The sequence below is a fragment of the Myxocyprinus asiaticus genome, chromosome 11, assembly GCF_019703515.2.
Source record: "Myxocyprinus asiaticus isolate MX2 ecotype Aquarium Trade chromosome 11, UBuf_Myxa_2, whole genome shotgun sequence".
NCBI classification, from domain to species: Eukaryota; Metazoa; Chordata; class Actinopteri; order Cypriniformes; family Catostomidae; genus Myxocyprinus; species Myxocyprinus asiaticus.
The window spans coordinates 46,964,602-46,977,636 of NC_059354.1; the positions used below are offsets into that span (position 1 = coordinate 46,964,602).

At 39.0% G+C, this 13,035-nt stretch overlaps 1 protein-coding gene across 1 annotated transcript in view; it reads left to right on the forward strand.

Moving 5' to 3' along the window:
* The window catches only part of LOC127448414 (STE20/SPS1-related proline-alanine-rich protein kinase-like), a 104,649-nt gene that overhangs the window by 14,235 nt on the left and 77,379 nt on the right, over nt 1-13,035 (forward strand). Inside the window, exons 6-10 of the mRNA XM_051710915.1 lie at nt 1,258-1,367; nt 1,487-1,588; nt 2,656-2,789; nt 7,993-8,041; nt 8,152-8,217. Of these exons, the coding sequence (XP_051566875.1) occupies nt 1,258-1,367; nt 1,487-1,588; nt 2,656-2,789; nt 7,993-8,041; nt 8,152-8,217 (461 nt within the window). The remainder of the gene's footprint in view (nt 1-1,257; nt 1,368-1,486; nt 1,589-2,655; nt 2,790-7,992; nt 8,042-8,151; nt 8,218-13,035) is intronic.

Consider the following 13,035-nt stretch of genomic DNA (forward strand, 5'->3'; position numbering starts at 1 on the left):
GAGCACAACTGTATATATATATATATATATATATATATATATATATATATATATATATATATATATATATATATATAAATAAATCATGGTCACTACTGTTTTACTAATGTAACAACATGGTTAATTTGTGGTTCAAGTCACACGGTTTTACCATGACTTAAAAAAAAGAAGAAAGAAAAACCACAGTGTTACTATAGTAAGACTAACATTTTTTTTCCCTCACAGTGATTATGATTTTTATTACCATAGTTTTGTTTGCTATGTGTTAATGCTATGGTTTTACCACAAATGTCATGGTTAAATAGTTACTGTAGTAAACCATAGTAACCACAAAATGTACTATGGTATTATTAATACCATAGTTCAACCATGGTTACTTAAGTAAAACCATGGCTAATTTTAAATAATAATATCTAATAATATATTTTATTTATTTGAATTACAGTAATGAGGATTGGAGGTTAATGTGCTAAATTGTTGTGAAAATAATGACACTTCATTTTCTTAAAAATAGACTTTGTTGTCTTTATGCAAAATATGTTTTCTTATTCTTTATTTATTAATGTATTTTTTATTTTAGGGTGAAAATGACCTAGACAGGTTTTTGGCAGATTTTGTGAGATTCACCCATAAGGTCAGCAATCCAACATCCTGACAAAAATGTTACTTAACAATTTTTACATATCATAAAAGCATTATATTAAATAATAATATATTCCTTGTCATAGCACACTAGTGTCAAAGATCGTAGCACATAGTGTCAATGTAATCTCAACTTTCTCTACATTAGATAGTTCAACCAAGTTTGTCTGACAAAATGCAAGTTGGATATTTTACAGCGCAGAACAAAATCTTACTGCTCATAGTATGGACCTTAGTAAGGGAAGAAGGCATATTTAATTTGATGTAAATGAAAACAAAGCTGTGAGAAATAACCATACAGCCTGTTAAAAATGTATTCATATCTTTGGTCCCATTCAATTTTCATGATACAATGCTGCGTTTCAAGGCTGAATGATTGGCACCAAACTTTACTTTTTTACTGTACTTTTATCGCTCACTGCCTCATTTTCATCCGCGTCTAATTTGAAATTGCTCCCATTATGACTAAAGTCCATTTAAACATTTGCATTCAAAGTTGCCATTTAAAGCCATCACATTTCTCAGTAGATATAATAGATTTATTTATTTTTTTGCTCTTTTGGTCCATCAGACTTTGCTGAGGTTATTAATCGTTTGGAATGATTCACCTCATAGATTTTGGTGTAAGTGCTTTTCTGGCCACTGGTGGAGATGTCACTCGACACAAAGTGAGGAAAACGTTTGTGGGGACTCCGTGCTGGATGGCCCCTGAGGTAATGGAGCAGGTGAGTTTGCTCAACAAACAAAATCATTTGTTTGTATTTTAAGCATAATATTATATAAAGCAGCTATTTCTTTGCATCTAATAATCAGACTTTCAGTTACCAGTGTCATGTGTCTGCAGGTACGGGGTTATGACTTCAAAGCTGACATTTGGAGTTTTGGAATCACTGCCATTGAACTTGCGACAGGCTCTGCGCCGTACCACCGGTACCCTCCTATGAAGGTAAACGTAATGGATGACTGTTCATCTGGTGTTCCACACAAACAGCTATAAATGCTGCCTCAAAATGGCCTTTTGAAGCTGCTTTCAAAAGCCCTTATCTCACAAGAGAAAATGTTTATTATGGTAGTTTTGGAGTGGACCAGTGTTATTAATGCAGTTATTCCTGAATATGTTTTTAGGTCATCCATTTTCATGTTGTCTTTAAAGCATTTCCATATGTAAATTTAAATGGTCTCTACTGCATATATTAACTATACAAATGCCTGTACAATCATTTCTAATGTTGTTTTGTAATGTCTGTCATTAAATTTTATTTATATTTGATTTATTTATTTTATTTAATATTTCTTTATTTTATCCCTGGCTCAGTAGAAGGGAAGCAGTTAACTAGAAGTAGAATTAAATGTGTAGTTCACCCAAAAATGAAAATTCTGTCATTAATTACTCACCCTCATGTTGTTCCAATTCCTTATGCTGTTATTTTTCAGTGGAACACAAAAGGACACATTTTAAAGAATCTTCACACAGCTCTTTTCCATGCAGCAACAGCTCATAGTGACCACCATAAGGACAAAAAGCACCATAAAAGTAGTAACTCTAGTGAAGTCATACGGTAGCTTTTTGTTTGAACAGAGTGAAATGTAAGTTGTTATTCACTGATAATTTTACCCTATGCCGTCACTGATGTCAAAAGATCAATGTAGCACTAGTTCAAATATGCTGAATGGACATTTGAGAGCTTTGACGGAGAGGAAAATTTTCAGTGAATAATGACTTCAATTTCAGTTTGTTCCTCACATAAAGCTATCGTATGTCTTAAAAAGACTTGGATTATAGCACATGATTATAGCACACTTTTTATCCTTTTGGAGCTTGACGGCCATGGTCACTGTGAACTGTTGTTGTATGGAAAAGTGCTGCATGAAGATTCTTCAAAAATGCTAATTTTGTGTTTTACGGAAAAAATAATTTCAAATCATTTTGGGGATAATTTTTTCTTTAAGGACTTCTTGTCAAACCTACTGCTACAGGTTTTTGTAGATCTGATCCCTCCTCTTCTGTTGCAGGTTTTAATGCTCACGCTCCAGAATGATCCTCCAACCATTGAGACTGGGGTGGAGGACAAAGAGATGGTTAAGAAATATGGAAAATCTTTTAGAAAACTCATATCCCTGTGCCTTCAGAAGGACCCAGCGAAGAGGTGCAGTACTGTGAATCCGAAAACAATGTCTTATTTGTTGCACGAATTACATAATCGGCATACAACAATTGAGAAAAACGGGTGCTTTTTCTGCCGAATGCATCGCAGACCACCAAAATATTTATTCCTCTGCATGACCATACATTTCAACAGAACCCTAGTTGTTAGTGGCAGACATATTGATTTGTAAAGTCTCATAGCAGCTCATTGTTGATCATCAGCATTGCCTTACTGCAAGATGACCAAACACTTTCTAATTTTTGTTGTCTATTTGATCTCTCTACATCAAGGATGGACAACTTTAAAGGTGGCGAGGGCCAACATTTTTTCTTCTTTCTACCAAGGGGCCAGATTACAAATACGCACTCTCACAATGTTCACCCCCTTACTCAATTCCTCATTATTGTGGGTAATCTATGCACGACTAATGCAGTGTGTTTTAAAGATTTAATAATATTTATAAAAACATAATTATTATTGTATAACTTGCAAATTTACTAAAATATGCAATTCAAATGTTAATTTTTCAAGTGTTAATATTAATCGCATTTGCATTGTCTGTATATTTGCAACACACACAAACACACAATTGAACAGACAAGGATCGTATTTTCAACATTTTCAACCCCACCTCATAAAACAGCTTATAGTTAAAATCCAAATTTCATCAATAACAATACTGGAAACAAGAACAACATTTCAGTGCATTAATACAAAACAGGTCAGCACCACACAAGCCCCACAACCCACACGGAGCGAACAGTCCCGTGTGTCAGAGAAACATTCTTACTATTCGCAGTACTTTTCAACAATCAGACAGGCATCTCATTAGCGCATTTCTTTAAAGTTTCTCCTTCTGACAATGTCCTTTTCATTTTTCGCAAGCAAGAGCGAAAAGGTGATTCTTGCGATGTCACAGATTTCGTAAAGAAAGTTTTGATACCAATGTATGTTACCCTTTACATATGTGAGGAGAGCAGTTCTGACAGCACTGGTGTACGTATCTCTCTTACTGTATGTATCTTTGATCAGTTGATCAGTGGTGTAATGGCAAATCAAATAGAAATTTTTAATGACAAATTTCGTATCCATGCAAACAAAAGACATGGGTTTCACCTGCATACATTTATGTTAGCGCGCACTAACTGCACTTTGCTCAATTTACCTTAAATGATGAACAAGTGTAAGACGTTGCATGCTAGAATCTGACAGTGATCAGCAGGTCTGCTAAGAACAAGCGATCTCTTCTGGTCAATATTTGGTAATAACATCATAGCCAGTCTTTCCCTTTTTCAGTCAATCCTTAGTGTTGTCAGACTGCCCATCCCTGCTCTACATCAACTTGTTTTGCTTCAGAACCCTGATACTATATTGGACATCAAGTGAGGAACGAACAGTATCAGAACTGTTTAGTACGAAAGTGACCATTGAAATTGATAAAAGGGTGTTTCTTCAACTTTGGGCAATTTCATGTGCCAGGTTAATTTTTCTGAAAGTCATGAAAATTTCCAACCACAGGGTCATTTCCAGCACATCTTTTAAAAAAAAATATATTTTTGTAATGGGCATTCATCACAGGAGATTAGTTTTTTTTGTAAATTTTTCTGAAAGTCACGAAGATTCCCACCACAGTGTAATTTTCATTCATTCATTCATTCATTTTCTTTACCACTTAGTCCATTAGGGTCACGGTGGCAATATGGAGAGCAGAGAGGCCCAGACATCCCTGTCCCCTGCAACTTCCTCCAGCTCAACCCAGGGGATCCCCAGCCGCTCCCAGGCCAACTGGGAGATATAATCTCTGCAGTGGGTCCTGGGCTGACCTCGGGGTCTTGTCCCAGTTGGCCGTGCCTGGAACACCTCCAACAGGAGGTGGGCATCCTTACCAGATGCCCGAACCACCTCAACTGTCTCCTCTCAATGCCGAGGCGTAGTGGCTCTACTCCCAAATGGCCTCCCAAATGGCCGAACTCCTCACCTTGTCACGGAGAGTGAGTCCCGCCACCCTGCGGAGAAAACTCATTTCAGCCGCTTGTATCCATGATCTTATTTTTTGGGCATTACCCAGAGTTTATGACCAGAGGTGAAGGTAGGAATGTAGACCGACTGGTGAATTGAGAGCTTTGCCTTATGGCTCACCTCCCCCTTCACCACTATAGTCCGGTACAGCAACTGCATTACTGCTGCCACTGTACCCAGTCTGCAGCCGATCTCATGCTCCCTTCTCCCCTCACTCATGAATAAGACCCCAAGATACTTAAACTCCTCCACCTGGGGTAAATTTTCTCCCCTTACCTGAAGGGGGCATGCCATCCTTTTCTGTGAGAGATCCATGGACTCAGACTGGGAGGTGCTGATCCTCATACCAACTGCTTCACACTCGGCTGCAAACCATTCCAGCACGTGCTGGAGGCATCCATGTGACGGTGCCAAAAGGACAACATTATCTGCAAAAAGCAGGGACATCACCTTCCGGCCCCCACATAGAATGCCCTCCTGACTTCGGCTGCGCCTCGAGATCCTGTCTATGAAAATCACAAACAGGAGTGGAGACAAGGCACAACCTTGGTGGAGCCCAACACCCACATTGATCAAGCTTGACTTCATGTCGAGTATGTGGACACTGCTCTTGCTCTGTGTGTATAGAGACCGAATGCCCCGCAGCAGTGGCCCCAACACCCCATACTCCCAAAGCACCTCCCAAAGAATTTCTTGGGGAACATGGTCGTAGGCCTTCTCCAAGTCCACAAAACACATGTAGACTGGATTGGTAAACTCCCATGCCCCCTCAATTGTCTGTGAGAGGGTGAAAAGCTGGTCCAATGTTCCACAGCCAGGATGGAAATCGCATTGTTCCTCCTCAATCTGAGGTTCAACTATCGGCCGGAGTCTCCTTTCCAGCACCCTGGCATAGACTTTCCCGGGGAGGCTGAGAAGTGTGATACCCCCGTAGTTGGCACACACTCTCCGGTTCACTTTCTTAAAGATAGGGACCACCACCCCAGTTTGCCAATCCAAAGGCACTGTCCCCAAGGTCCAAGCAACACTGCAGAGGTTTGTCAGCCATGACAGCCCAACAACATCCAGGGCCTTAAGCAGTTCGGGGTGAATATCATCCACCCCTGGAGCTTTGCCACTGAGGAGCTTCCCAACTACCTCTGTGACTTCCACCAGGGAAATGGACTGGAAGCATCTGGCCCTGCCTCCTGTTAGGGAAGCATATCTCTCGGGTTTAGGAGTTCCTCGAAGTGTTCCTCCCACCTCCTGACAATGTCCTCATTTGAGGTCAGAGTTTCTCCACCTTTGCTGAATGCAGCTTGAGCGAGGCTCCTCTGACCCCTCCTGAGTTGCCGGCTGGTTATCCAGAACCTCTTTAAGGCCAACCGGAAGTCTTTTTCCATGGCCTCCCCAAACTCCTACCATGCTCCAGACTTTGCTCCTACAACCGTAGCTGCTGCCCCCTTTTTTGCCTGCCAGTACCTATCTGCTGAGTCAGGAGTCCCCAGAGCCAACCAAGCCCTAAAGGCCTCCTTTTTCAGCTTGACGGCTTTCTCACCACCGGTGTCCACCAGCGGGTTCTTGGGTTGCCGCCGTGACTGGCATCAACAAGCTTTTGGCCACAGCTGTGTCTGGCTGCTTCCACAATGGAGGTTTTGAACCTTATCGAGGAGTTTGGTTCCAGAGCCAACACTGTGAGTGGAGGTGAGCCCAACTATATCTAGTTGGTATCTCTCAACCTCCTGCACCAGCTCTGGCTCATTTCTCCCCAGTGAAGTTACGTTCCACGTGCCAAGAGACAGTTTCTGCCGCAAGGGTCCGTGATGCCACGGGCCACCCTGCCCCTTCCTGCTGCCTAAAAGGAATTGCACCTGACCCCCATGTTGGACCTTGCGGGTGGTGTGCCCATATGGCCCCCCCACGTTCCTTTTCGGGCTGAGCCTGGCTGTGTTATGTGGGCTGCCCATCCTCCAGCCACTCGCCTAGGAACACTACCCCTAGGCCTGGCTCCAGGGGTAGATCCCGGTGACCCTCTTCTGGGCAGGGTAAACGTTCTCCTTTTACTAACTTATACTGGGGGTTTTTGGATCATGTTAGTCTGGATCTTCACCCCAGACCTGTTGGCCATGGGAGACCCTACCAGGAGCATACTGCTCCTGATGATATAGCTCTGGAGATCCCTAGATGCCATGTCAAGGCCCCAATCCAGGAAGTGTACATTTTAAATTATTTTTTTGCACTAAAAAATAATTAATAATAATTGAAAGATTTACGCATTTAAATTCCAATAACAAAATTGCTTCTCATTTCTCATTTCATCTCTTCACTGACACTTTTGTTAACTTGGTATTAGGGGTGAAATTGTTGGTGTGGTGGAAATGATGGCACATTTTCTTCTTCTTTTTTTTTTTTTTGAATGTCATAGTTTTAAACGTGTAAGAATGTGTATTTTTATAATGGATTTTCATAGATTTATATTGAAAGTCTAGGTCTGGGACAAGGCTAAAACAGTAAAATGTATACATAAAATGCATTAAATGATGAAGGCTTGGTAAAACATTTTCAAGTCAGTTTTAATCTGACCTTCATACACCATTTAACATTGCTTGTATGCAAATGAAAAACAAAATATTGAGTTTAAACAATGTTTTAACAAGACTTTACTTTTTTTGAAGTCCACAGTGCAGAAAGTGTTCGAATTTTATGAAACACCCAAGCATTTCTGTGAATGGCATAGGCCCAACAATATTGATTTTTTTTTTCATGTTTTTTCATTAATGTTTTCTCATCCCTTTTAAAAGGTCACCCTTTTTATTTTGCTATCCTAACTATGCACAACTGTATTGTTAGTTAAATTATATAATTTACATTTAGCATTGTTTTTCAGTGTTGTCTGTGACCCAATCAGAACAGACTGGTGACCTATCAGTAAAGAACCAATACTCTAATAATAAAATCACAGTCACGATAAGAAATGGCATGCAGACAAAATCACGGAAGCAAGTTTGATTAGGAACAAATAGATGCAGATGATCAGTTGCCATGCAGAGACACTAAACTGCTGCTGTCTATATCAGCTGTCTCATCAAGTCCATATTTTGGACATCACATTGCCTTGGTCTCCTGAAGTATGTGAAGTGTCTTGAAAATGTCAGTGTTTACTCCTCTAACTCAGCTTTTTTTTTTTTTTTTGTTATCTCCACAGGCCCACTGCTGCAGAGCTTTTGAAATGTAAATTTTTTCAAAAGGCAAAGGTATGACTGTATATTCTCCCTCTCTCCTTCAAATGCTTTTGCTTCGGCTTCACAGCGGCTTGTCACTGATACATTTGATGTATTCTTTCCCTCCTGCCTCTGTGTTATAGAATCGAGAATACTTGATTGAAAAACTGCTTAGTAAAGGACCAAACATAAGCCAAAGAGCCAAGAAGGTAATGCTGCCTCATTCTTTCTCATGCTTTTATGTTTTTTTTCTCTCACAAATGCACTCTAGCTCTCTCTCGTATAGACCTGAACTTTACTTCTTAAAATGGGGAGGTATTACCCCCTTAGATGCCTCGTGTCTCACAAAGACATCAAACTTATTACAACTATCGACAATGTTGTGTTTAACAACTCGTTTGCAGTGTAGACAGAGTGTATGAAACTCTGCACTTGCTTGCTGAATTAATGTTTACAGCTCGTGATTTATTTTAAGCAATCCTTTTCTTATTCAAGTTTATTTACATTTCATCCAGACCATGAACAGGAGTTGAGTATATACTGTACTGTATGTGCGAAGATGCTTCCTTTACTTTTACTGTGGGATTTTTTATTTTATTTTTCCGTGTCAGTAACACCAATGCGAGAGTGGTGACTGCACATTCACACTACACTGCAAAAAAACATTTTCTTAATCAGTATTTTTGTTTTGTTATCCAGTAAAAGTATCTAAACATCCTTAAAACAAGAAATTTAGTTGAGATGAAAAATTCCATAAAAGGGTTTTTTAACTTTAGACACGCACATTCAACACTTCTTCAACAGGTGCCGGATCAAGGCAAAAAGCATTAAAATAAAACTGAAGAAGTAGATCCGCACACTGTTATATTGTTCCCTTTGATTGATTAAAAACAACAGCAACATTTCCATAAAACGTATCTTTGGCGATGATCAGTTTGATCGAAATGTTGCTGTTGTTTTCAATCAATAAAAAAGAACAATTTGTGCAGATCTACTTCTTCGGTTATATTAACATATTTCCCCCACAGTGTCATTTCCAGCACATCTCAAATTCTGCATTGTGTTTAATAGAATTCTGTGGTGGAAATTATTGTGATGGAATTGAATTTTGGAATAAAATGTTTTACTTTTTGTCTTGCTAAGGCTAATTTCATAGGTAACATTTTATGTTTACTAAATACTTAAAATTAAATAATATTTTCACACTTTTTGTGTAATTTGGCATAATTACATCTTTATTGAAAGTGACGCGCAATAGAAATATTCTGCTCACAAGTGATTTTTACCTTGACGTTTTTTTTAGTTTTCTTTAAACATCACTTGTCTCACATTTCATCTCAATCATGCTCTTCACTGACACTTTTGTTTAATTGGTTAAAGGAATATTCCGGGTTCAATACAAGTTAAGCTCAATCGACAGCATTTGTGGCATAATATGATTACCACAAAAATAATTTTCACTTGTCTCTCCTTTTCTTTAAAAAAATCTATGTTACAGTGAGGCACTTACAATGGAAGTGAATGGGGGCCAATTTATGAACGTTAAAATACTCACTTTTTTAAAAGTATAGCCACAAGACATAAACGATATGCATGTAAACATGATTTTAGTGTGACAAAATCACTTACTAACCTTTTCTGTGTAAAGTTATAGCCAATTTTACAACTTCGTTGCCATGACGATGTAATGTTGACAGACACTAAAAGCCTAAAATGACTGTAAAAATAATGATTCAAACAACTTTTCAGCTCAAATAATGCATGTTTTAACTGAAGAATTAATGTAAGTGCTTTTATAAAATTATAAGCTTTTAAACTCTCAAAAAACTGGCCCCATTCACTTCCATTGTAAGTGCCTCACTGTAACCTCGATGTTTGCTTTATTTTTTAAAGAATATATATATATATAAATATATATATATATATATATATATATATATATATATATTTGTAGTAATCAACATTATGCCATAAATGCTGTCGATTGAGCTTAACTTTTATTTAACCTGGAACATTCCTTTAACAAGAACACTAACTTTACTAACTTTATTAGGGGCAAAACTGTTTTGTGTATTGAAAATGATGAATTGTTGAAAAATAACAGTAATAATTTCCACACAATAAATATTGAAATGATTTGTTTATTTCACTCTTTGCTTAGTCTAACATACAGTAGTTGAAAACATGTATTAATTTGTATTTTTAAAATGAATTTCCATAGTTTTATATTATACCCCTGGGACATGAAATCGGCCGAAGTTGAAGAAACATCCAAGATTTGATATATTTCAGAGAATACATCTGGAATTAAGTTTCTTTTTCTTACCCAATCTGTAAATGGTTTTTACTTGTTTTAAGTATAAGTCTAATACAATTTTGTGAGATTACTTAATTCAAAAACTTAATTCAGAATATATTCTTGGATAATGATATTTTGATATTTTCAATGGGAAACAAGACCAAAATACTGGAAAAAAGGTGCAATAGTGCTGATACATACAGTGGAAATACAGTCTAATAGAAAGGTTAAATTATTCATTTGATTTGTTCTTCTCTGTATACTAATTTACCAGTTTTCACCTATAAATTATTGCGAATAATTGCGGGCAGGAATTTTCCATATTATGAATGCAAAACTGTCGGGAATGATTGAAAATGTGCATAATAATACCCACAATTCAGGCCTGCTCTTGCATTCACGTAGCCTACTTTTACTGATGCCAAATGATTCTCTCTGCTTTCATGTTCAGTCGAGTGCTTTCTGTATTGATGAATCTGTGTGGCTGTGTTTGATTGAGGGATCTCCAGCTGTACTGTGTGTCAGAATCAGAATCAGAATGAGCTTTATTGCCAAGTATGCTTATGCATACAAATAATTTGTCTTGGTGACAGGAGCTTGCAGTACACAACAATACAAAAACAATATAAAAACAGCAGCAAGACATAGATAATAAAAATAGTTATACACATACATACATACACACACTGACACACACATACATACATACACACATACACATACGTAGTGCAATCTAATACAAATCTGTTATGTACAGTGCAAATGTTTTTTATTTATTTTTTTTCAGAGGAATGAAATGGCAGAAGAGGTTGGATGTGTTGGATAAATATAAAAAAAGACTAAACTGTGTATTGCACATAGTTATTGTTCAATGGGGCAATTTAACTGTTCATGAGATGGATAGCCTGAGGGGAAAAAACTGTTCCTGTGCCTGACTGTTCCACTGCTGCCACAGTGCTGTTTAGAATGATGAGGGGGGTCAGTGTTGGGGTGTTTCTCCTGAAGTCCACAATGATCTCCACCGTTTTGAGCGTGTTCAGCTCAAGGTTGTTTTGACTGCACCAGACAGCCAGCTGTTCAACCTCCCTTCTGTATGCAGACTCATCGTCATCTCGGATGAGGCCGATGACAGTGGTGTCATCTGCAAACTTCAGGAGCTTGACAGAGGGGTCCTTGGTGATGCAGTCATTGGTGCAGAGGGAGAAGAGTAGTGGGGAGAGCACACATCCCTGGGGGGCACCAGTGCGGATTGTACAGGTGCTGGAAGTGAGTTTCCCCTATCTCATAAGCTGCTGCCTGTCCGTCAGAAAGCTGGTGATCCACTGACAGATAGACATGGGCACAGAGAGTTGGTGTAATTTATTCTGGAGTATAGCTGGGATGATGGTGTTGAAAGTCGAACTGAAGTCCACAAAAAGGATCCTTGCTTATGTCCCTGGTCTGTCCAGATGTTGCAGGATATGATGCAATCCCATGTTGACTGCATCATCCACAGACCTGTTTGCTCGATAAGCAAATTGAAGAGGATCTAGAAAGGGTCCAGTGATGTTCTTCAGGTGGGCCAACACCAGTCTCTCAAATGATTTCATGATCACAGACGTCAGGGCGACAGGTCTGTAGTCATTAAGTCCTGTGATTTTTGGTTTCTTTGGGACAGGAATAATGATTGAGTGTTTGAAGCAGCATGGGACTTCACACTGCTCCAGTGATCTATTGAAGATCTGTGTGAAGATGGGGGCCAGCTGGTTAGCACAGGATCGAAGACATGCTGGTGAGATGCCATCTGGGCCTGAAGCTTTCCTCATCTTTTGTTTCCGAAAGATGCGGCTCACGTCGTGAGCCATCATGAATGTAAATCGTCACTGCAGGACATCGACCCTTAACACTTATTGAGTGTTTCATTCGTCCACTCGGATACTAAATGCACTTTTAACCTTGAATTTGAAGAGCCTTTTTCATTATGACTATCAGAACTTCTCCCGAGAGTGTTAGCTTTTTTGGTCTATGCTAGATGCTGTCTTTGTCCCTGAGAAATTTACAATGGATGCGTGACACCTTTGGTTACTCTGATCTTTTAGAACCTTCTGATGTGGTCATAGAAAACCTTGAAATATTATATTTGGAAATTTATCTCAAGGCTTGAAATGTTCACAGAAACAGGGATGTTTTAATAGCACTAAAGAGACACAGTGTTTGCACTTTTTGGGGAAATCAACCTATAAATGGATTACTTAAGAGTTGTCTCTGTATATTAAACTGGGATAAATCATAAAAGTAATCAAGACTGGTCAGTTCATGTGTGGGAACCCTGGACTGTCCTTCCACTGTTTACTTGTGAAGTATAGTATGCTTCTGTACAAAGTGAGCAGTGCAGAAGTCACTCATGCAGACTGAATGCATTGTGTCAGTTCATGCCTTTAGAAGACACCTAATGTCTCGGTGCTCTGATGGGTTACGAAGAATAATGGGCGCTTAGACAACAGGGTACTGCATTTAAATAGCCATTTGCATGTCAGGCTGCCGGCCGGGATAGAGAGAGAAGGCTATCAGCAACCCCCCACCCCTACACGCACACACACCTCTCCAGCCCAGCACATGAATGAGAGGAATGGAGGCTAAAGAGCACTGCACCTCCATCAATTTAGGAGAGACAGAATGTGCCAGTGGAAATGGATGGAGAGCCTGTGACATTGATGGGCTGAAATGCTGGGGGCTTTGTATGACTAAA